Source organism: Hemicordylus capensis, chromosome 2, assembly GCF_027244095.1.
Source record: "Hemicordylus capensis ecotype Gifberg chromosome 2, rHemCap1.1.pri, whole genome shotgun sequence".
NCBI lineage: Eukaryota > Metazoa > Chordata > Lepidosauria > Squamata > Cordylidae > Hemicordylus > Hemicordylus capensis.
The window spans coordinates 276,823,597-276,832,342 of record NC_069658.1 but is presented as its reverse complement, the minus strand read 5'-3'; the positions used below and the strand labels follow the sequence as shown (position 1 = coordinate 276,832,342).

Genomic DNA, 8,746 nt, shown 5'->3' with positions numbered 1-8,746 from the left:
TATTCCTTCTGCTCCCCCGCCCCCTGTGAATGAATGAGCACATCAGGTCAAGCACAATTACCTAAAAAAGGAAAAGAACATCCATTGTTGAAAGTTCTCAGTAGGCAAGAAAGGCTCCAAATTGATATGGATTTGCAGCAATGTAGGAACAGGAACTACATAGTATTTGCTATGTACTCACCAAGAACTAGGTTCTGGACTAGATTCGCTTTTGGACCAAGCAAAGGTCCAAAACAGAGAATAGAGATAATACAGTACAGAAAGGCAGACTAGGAATGTCATACTATATATATATTTTAGTCAAAGAAACATGACAGTAATTTCCCATTCAGAGGTCTGTAATATAAATTTAGGCTTCAGCTGTGCTGTTTGCCTCATTCTTTAGTTCTCCCTCTTCACTTCGAAGAGGGGCTGCTTCATGGCCATCCTGCATGTTTTCCATATTAGTGATATTTCCTTTCTCAGTTTCTGTCCTAATATGTCCAGCATCCTTATTTCCCACTTCATGTTTTTTCCTTGCCTTTTCCTTTTTTGAGATCATTCGGTAATTGTAGTAATTCATGATAAACAAGAACGTTCCAGCCAAGACCATCACTCCACCACATTTAATGAACATATATTTATAGTCCCCAAACTTGTCAATAAGAGTTCCTGTAAATAGAGAAAGAGAAAACTTAATATAGAACAATTAGGGATGTCAACAATGTAATAAATCTTAGTAGGTTAATTAATCATAGGTCTTAGACAATCAAAAATGTAAGGATAGCAAAGCTTAGCAAATTAAACAACATAATATAGTCTCTTTATATAGACACACACACACACACACACACGTGTTTATTTTATGATTGTTCATGTTTAGGGCAGCAGATTCTCAAAGGCAAACGTTGGGGCAGGCAATATATATGATACAGCAGCTTTAAAAGAGCAAAGCACTTTATAATCCTTGTATCTCATATTTGAACAAAATACCCTGTGATGTAGGCCAATATTATTCCCATTTCACAGATGGAAGTACTAAGGCTGAGTGACTTAGTTTACAACACAGATTGAGCTTTCAGTGACCCCACAGGATTCTGAACCCAAGTCACTAAAGTCTTAGTACTAAATCTGTGTGCTAAATACCACAAGGTGGGTAAAGTAGGGGGCATCTGGAAATTCTAGGCTGATTTCAAGTCAGCATTTTTGGCAGGTTATTTGTTGTGCATACATTTCCTCCTCCAAATAAACTGATCAACAATGTGTTCTTTGGCTTCCTAGAATTATTTTGTTCTCCTTGAAACACTGGGCCTTTAATGACCTCCTCGGTGACAATCTATTGATTAATGGTGGTGATTAATGATCCCAACATCTACTCATGTAAACTAGGAATTTTATAAGAGGGAGGAGAAGTTTCCCACTTGGGGGAAAAGATATCATTTCATGGACTCTGGCTGAAATATCTCACTCCTCGGAGCATCCTAATCCATATTCATGGTTTTATGCAGCAATATTAATGAAACATCAACCAGAGGCTAATTGCAGTAATTCTCACGTTCTGCTCATCAGGATGACCTGGAGGTCTGCTAAATACATTTCACTGAGAGTTTTAATGAGGAGGGTATTGGAAAATTCAACAGAAGAAGAGTCTCACTGTTTCCCCTTTTGAGAATAAGACAAAGTCATAAAACACACGAGGAACAATTTACTTAGTACATTAAAGCAAAACCCAGTAGTGGGTTATTAAATGCCAGGGAACCAATCAATTTACTGCTTATTAAAATGGATGAACGAATACTACCAAACTCATATTACAAACTATTACACAGCACTTTCTGGCCTCATTACCAATCTTTAGCAATTAGCATAATCTGCTTCATAAAACTGTCTATAACTTAGAAAATGGCTGCTTTATAAAACATATAATTTATTCTGAATGATATCAAGTATCCTCACAAAAGGAAGATAATGTGCAGGTGTTCTTCTCTCACCAAAGGCAAAAAGGAAGGAAATAAAAGGGACTGAATAATAAAATGTTGGGCTGCATTTCTGTAAATACTATAAAATTCAATATGTGAGATTCATTTACTTTATCTGATGACTCTCTTTGGTTTGGTATAGACTACAATATTATCCAATGAACAGCTGCATTTTAATGGTTATATCATCATCCCATGCACAACTTAGATTACTTTAACCTCACTGTAATCAACAGTGCTAAATCAAATTAACTACAAGCGCAACCATTTTGCTGATCTGTGAATCCCAGCCGCAGACCCCAACAGCAACCCTGCACAGCGAGGTGATAATACTGATTCAGTATATTACAGTACTGAACTTGCCATATTGGGCCATTAACTTCCTTGACTGCAATAATCCTTTTATGCCAGGACTAGGTCCAAAGGTGTAGAATTGAAGTCCAGCAAAATCATCCTGAACTGAAGCAAGTGTCACAAAAGGAAGTGCCTCAGCACACACTATAGTACAGGTAGTTCTCGAACATTTACTAAGTAGACCAACCATCTGTAATTTGTCTTCTCAAGATCTGTCTACTAGTCACATCCATTGTACTTTTACGCCTCTATGGTAATGGTTTTTAGTATAAAAACTAAAAACCTCTTACAAATGTTAACTTTATGCTGCCTGCATATTTATTTGACTTGTTTATTCATTGTTTTATTACTATTTATTTGAATTATCATGTTTGTAACCTGCCTTGAACCTTTGGAGAAAGGCAGCATAGAAATCTTTTAAAAACAAATAAAGAATAGTTTCCTTTTGTCAGGGGGTGTTAGGGTCGGGGGCGTTAAAAGAGTAGGGAATTGAACAGAACCTGGAATGTGATTAAGTGTGTACTTCCATTAGGGACAAAAATACATCCTTAAGTTAATCAATATGTTGTGGTTAAAATGCCTGCAACTGCAACCCAGCTTACAGGTCAAGTTGACAGAACCAATTTGAAGCTGAGCAACCTATCTAGAAGGGATCTGCATACATCCCACAGCATCACAGTCCCATCATCCTGTGATGGCCAGGACTCAGACTGGGAGGGGAAGGAACCAGTCAAATCTGTTACTGTTGGATAATGCACCAGCTACCAGGGTGCAGGACCCAGGACCACACATTGAGCATGACCTGAGCCAGCAGCTCCTGAACTCTGAACAGTTCCTGTTCCTCCCAAGATGGACTCTCCCAGGGAGTCAGATCCCAGCATCTTCTCGCTCCACAGTACCTATTTGCCAACACAGGGGATATATCAGGTAAGAGAGGTGATGGTGAGTTTGGCTCCAGGCCTGGGGACTGCCCCTTTAAGAATCGTTACTCTGGAGCAGAAGAAATGGAGCCTGGGAGGGATAGTCAAAGCTCTGCTGAACTCTATCATAGGGACTCTATCAGCTCAAGTTGCTCAACTGGAGGTTGCTACTTTCATCTTTCAGGTGCCACATCAGTCTTGTGGGTTCTTGTGTGTGGTTTGGATGAGGCCAGACCACCATTTTGGAATCACATGCTCTTTAAAAATATGAGCCACAGTGGGTAGTTACAGAACAGAGCAAATGCTACAGGAAGGATACTGAAAGGACTGTTGCTTGCATTTTAATCAAAATTAAACCTGCTATCATTGTGGCACTTGAACCTGTAAACGGTTAAAGGGCTCTTATTCTGAAAACTAGATTACTATTGCATCTAATTCCTGATTTTTAAAAGTTCTGTCATATTGACACAGCTCCTGTAGTGCAGTCTTGTAGAGAGCAGATTTTGCTATCAGAGGGGTTTTTTGTTGTTTGAAGATAATGAGCTTTTGATCGAGCAGTTATATCGCTAAAGAACAAAAAACAGGGATTATACAACAAAAACATGTGTATATTCCAGTGCTTCCCAAAGCCTCCAACCAAGAAGGTTTCAGATTGCTTTAGAACAACTTACTAAAGGCTTATGTAGCTTCCCACATAACTTACCATATAAACCACTGTTGCCTATCCTGCATTCTTGGGAAAAGAAGGTTAATACATGCAACTATGGTTCCAATGCTATACACACTTATCCAGGAGTAAATTCATCGATCATAAAGGGACTTACATCTTAGTAAACATGTACAGGGTTGGGCTGAAGGTTAAAATTATAATTACCAAAAAGAAGGCCACAACCTGCCCACCAGCTATTTTTGGATTACACCTCCCATCACCCCCTGCCCTTGACTATTAACCCCGTGTTAATAGTCAAGTATGATGGGAGCTGTAGTCCAACATCTGCAGGATGGCCAAAGTTGTGTAGCCACATGAGGGTAAAGGTGCCAAGAGATAGAAAGTCATTATGTAATTTTTTGTTCATAAATTCCCATTGAGCAAGCTATTCATTTGTGAGTACTGAAGCACTGCTGTACACAGAAATAGACAGGGATGTGCACGGAACCAGTTCGAAAGGTGGCTGGTTCCACCAGTTCGATGGAGGTGGGGTGCTGCTTTAAGAGCGGGGGAGAGTGCACTTACTCGTCCCTCTGCTCTTCCCCACTGGCACTCCTTTTTTCCAAAGTTCATTGGGGCGGCAGCGTACCTTCCTGCCACCCCATTGCCCGGATACAACAGGAAGTATCCGACATGCCTCTGCACGATGGGCCGTGCTGGCGTGCACAGGCACGTTGTATACTTCCAGTTGTATCCGGTCAATGGGGCGGCAGGGAGGTACACTGCTGCCCCTATGGACTTTGGAAAAAAGGAGTGCCGATGGGGGAAGAGCAGAGGGAGGGGTAAGTGCACCCTCCCTCGCTCTTAAAGCAACACCTCCGCTGCCATCGAACCATCCCTGCCTGCTTCCTTGCACATCCCTAATGGATGATGGTGAAAAACCACCTCCACATATCTGCCAAATCCATGTAACAAGCAGATATTTTATTAATTTATTGTTGCTGCTGCTGCTGCTGTTGCTGTTGCTTTTGCTGTTGTTATTAATTACATTATGAATAATGATTTTTCTATTCTAGGTTAAACATTGATTTTAAAGTACTTGTTGATTTTAAAGTCCATTGTAGCTGAGCTACAGCGAAAGTAAAGCCAAGAACATCAGAGAGAATATATCAGTCTTCGCATTAAATGAGATCACATTCCTAAGAGCATTCTAAAAGCAAGCACACAAATATGCCTCATGCTTTACTCAAAATCTAATCTAGATTTCTTTTACTTAGATTGCTGGTGAAGGAAGCAAAGGTTGTGCAAGAAGTGCCTGCAATACCTCCCATATCTTTCATATGAGGAATTTACAGCTAAATTTTGCAAATTAATCCAAAATTAACTTGAAATCTGAATTAATTTGAAAAAGGTGAACTGATTTTATCTGGCACCTCTGGTTCTGCAAGATTCATTTTAATCAGTTTGTGGAGAGACTGAACTTCCTTTATTTTGTTCTAGAAGGCGCATTCGTGGATAGCTTAGGAACCTCAGTGAAAGGGAGTTACTGATCAGAAAAAAGCAAAATCAGGAGATTAGATTTCAAAGTGAGAGGGCAAGTGGCCTGAAAATTCAATGAAAATTGATTAAAAGAGTTGGCAGGTCTATCTCCCATCTTCAAGGAAACACACAAGTAGAATTAAATACATACTTACCCCCAATAGGTGGCCCCAGTAATATGGTACAGCATTCCATGATGGTGACCAGTCCTACAGCACTTGTGAATCGGGTGGCACCAACAAGGTCCATGAGAGTTTCAAACAGCATTGCACAAACCATACCAAAGGCCAATCCAAAAAAGACAGAATAGACTACTAGGCCTGTGTAGCTTGTTGCTAAAGGACACAGGAGATGGCAGACACCGTTGAAAGCAATGGAGAAGCTGAAAAAATACTGGATCTTTGGCCTGACCCATTTGCTGTTTGCAATGATGCCAGTAGCTGGTCTGGCTATCATATCAACTATGGCAAGGATAGAAAGGAGAAATGCTGCTGAATATTCATCAATCCCAAGGTGCTTCGCATAAGGAGCCAAAAAGACAATAGGAGCAAAAAATCCTAGAAACATGAGTACATTCCCTATCAAGTAGATCAGGAAGCCCCTGTGCTTGAAAAGAGATAAATCAAGGAACTTGTTAAAGTTTTCACAACAGTCTTTGTCATCCTCTTCCTCTTCATCTCCAGGGTCAGCCTTTTCAACTGTGCCAATATCAGGATTTTCTGAAAGCGTCTCTTTAGCTTGCTTAACCTTTTGCTTCTCAGAAGGGCCAGCTGTTGGGCCAATGGGCCTGAAAAGTGCTCCAGCCACACAGCAGTTCAGCAGAATTGCCCCAAGAATAAAAAAGCTCCCCCTCCATCCAAAGTTGTCAAAAAGGAGCTGATTCAGGGGGGCAAGTGTACAAAGCATGACAGGGCTTCCCGCCATGGCAAGGCCATTGGCTATTGGACGCCTTTTCAGAAAGTACTTTCCAATGATGATCACTGAAGGCTGGAGATTGAGAGCAAGGCCGAGTCCTGTAAGAGAGTGAGAGTGCGTGACATTAAGTCCAAAGGCAAAAAGTGCTCTGGAACCACAGAGAATTTAGGAGGGTAATAATAGCAATAGCAATAGCACTTACATTTATATACCGCTCTATAGCCAGAGCTCTCTAAGCGGTTTACAATGATTTTAGCATATTGCCCCCAACATTCTGGGTACTCATTTTACCGACCTCGGAAGGATGGAAGGCTGAGTCAACCTTGAGCCCCTGGTAAGGATCGAACTTGTAACCTTCTGGTTACAGGGCGGCAGTTTTACCACTGCGCCACCAGGGGTAAGGTACAAGGTTCTTTATTTGTGACCCAAGGTCAGCATAACATAACGTAAACAAAACACCTCATAACACAGAAAGAGACAATTGGAAAAAAGAGATATGTAAATATGGATAAATATCCATGAATAAATAATCAGTAAAATTTTAAAACTAATCAAAACAAGCTCGCTGCCGTAACAATACTGCAATAGAACAGAATTTGGCCACCTTAAAGGTGACATCTAAAGTTCTATCCTCAAGAAGACAGGAAACATAAAAATCTCCTGAACAACGTGGGAAGGGTGTCAGAAGAGGAGTTAATAAGGAATATCTTAAATCTCTATATAATGGACAGCGCAACAAAACATGTTGGATGGATTCAACTTCCCCCATACCACATGGACATAATCTGTCCTCACTAGGAATCCCCAGAAACCTCCCCGAGAGCACCGCTGAAGGTAACATATCACGTCTTGCTCTGAAAAAGGCCCTATGGTAACACGTCATACTCAAGGCATTCAAATAAGCAGCAGGGCCCCAACTAGAACTGCTCAAACCCAGCCTTTTAGGAGGGTGATGTGACATGAGTTTTCAGAGGCAATAGTCTTCTTCATCAAACAGGTGAGGTGAAATTTTTAAAAAAGTAGACCCCAAGGGCCTTTAAAAGTACAGATCTAATGACATGGCTATGATACAAATATATGTTTAATAGCAGTTAACTATCATGGCTTCCCTTGAAGAATCCTGGGGGAAGATGCTGGGAATTGTCTGCTAAAGATCCCTCCCCTCTCCCTCAGACCTAGGATCCTGTAGTGAAAGGAATAATTGTTAAATAGAGTACAAATATTAGGTCTAGGCTACTGGAAATATTGGAAGGCTCAATAAGCCCATTCCCTCTCCTCACCATGTGGAGGCAGCCGATCCCGGGGCAATTGCTCCAGGTAGTATGATGGTTGAAGGTGGGTGAGGGTTCTTTAACTCCTGACCCAGAACTGGTGTGAGGGAGGCTGGGAAGGTCCATGGGGAGGGCAGAGAGTCACTAAGGAGAGGCTGGGAATGAGCACAGGGAGGCTGGGAGAAAGCGCAGGAATGCCTGGGAACTGAAGTTCCTCCCACAATTCCTTCCAGAGCTTCTCACTCCCTGTCCGGACAAGTAGAATAGGTGCACAAAACCATCTTGTCAAATTTAAAAAAGCTTCGGGAAATGATAATGGCAACTGCTGTGGCTTTTTTCTCCATCCAACTTAGATGGAGACTCCATAATTACTGTGGTGTCGGAATTTGAGGTGTCTAGCAACTTCTCTTATGTAGTTCGACTGGATCAGTTTCAGTTTGTGACTCCTGAGGACATGCTGCTTGGAGCGATGAGGCCTACCACTTGTTCTCTTGAACCTTGTCCAACATGGCTTGTTCTGTCTAGCAGGGAGGCCATTGTAGGAGGCCTGGTAGAAATTAAAAATGCTTCCCTGAGGGAGGGCAATGATTAGACCTATTCTAAAGACGCCTGCATTAGATCTCTCAAAGCTGAGCAACTCTAGGCCTGTCTCCAAACACCCATGGCTGGGCAAGATATTTGAGAGGGTGGTGGCCTCTCAGCTCAAGATGGCCTTGGAGGAAACTATTTTTATTTTATTTTATTTAACATATTTTTATACCACCCAAAACTTACGTCTCTGGGTGGTTTACAACAAAATAAAAACAGATAAACTAAAACATTAGTTAAAACAAAAACAAAAAGTTTAAAACATTACAATTCAAAAAATTTTAAATGATATTTTAAAACAGCATTAAAACCATTAAAACAATATTAATTAAAAGCCTGGGTAAACAATGTGTCTTTAAAGACTTTTTAAAAGCTGTCAGAGATGGGGAGGCTCTTATTTCACTAGGGAGCACATTTCAAAGCCTCAGGGCAGCAGCAGAGAAGACCCATACCTGAGTAGCCACCAGATGAGCTGGTGGCAACTGCAGACGGACCTCTCCTGATGATCTCAGTGGGTGGTGGGATTCATGACGAAGAAGACGTTCTCTTAAA

The 8,746-nt window shown here is 41.2% G+C and overlaps 1 protein-coding gene across 5 annotated transcripts in view; it reads right to left on the bottom strand.

The window, feature by feature from the left end:
* Nucleotides 1-276: 276 nt before the first annotated feature.
* Nucleotides 277-8,746, bottom strand: part of LOC128341603 (monocarboxylate transporter 2-like) — an 85,986-nt gene continuing 77,516 nt past the window's right edge. For all 5 annotated transcript variants that reach the window (XM_053287923.1, XM_053287924.1, XM_053287927.1 and 2 more), the window contains 2 exons: nt 5,576-6,433; nt 277-651 (listed from right to left, as the gene is read on the bottom strand). In XM_053287923.1, coding sequence (XP_053143898.1) covers nt 350-651; nt 5,576-6,433 — 1,160 coding nt within the window. In that variant the 3' untranslated portion in view covers nt 277-349. The remainder of the gene's footprint in view (nt 652-5,575; nt 6,434-8,746) is intronic.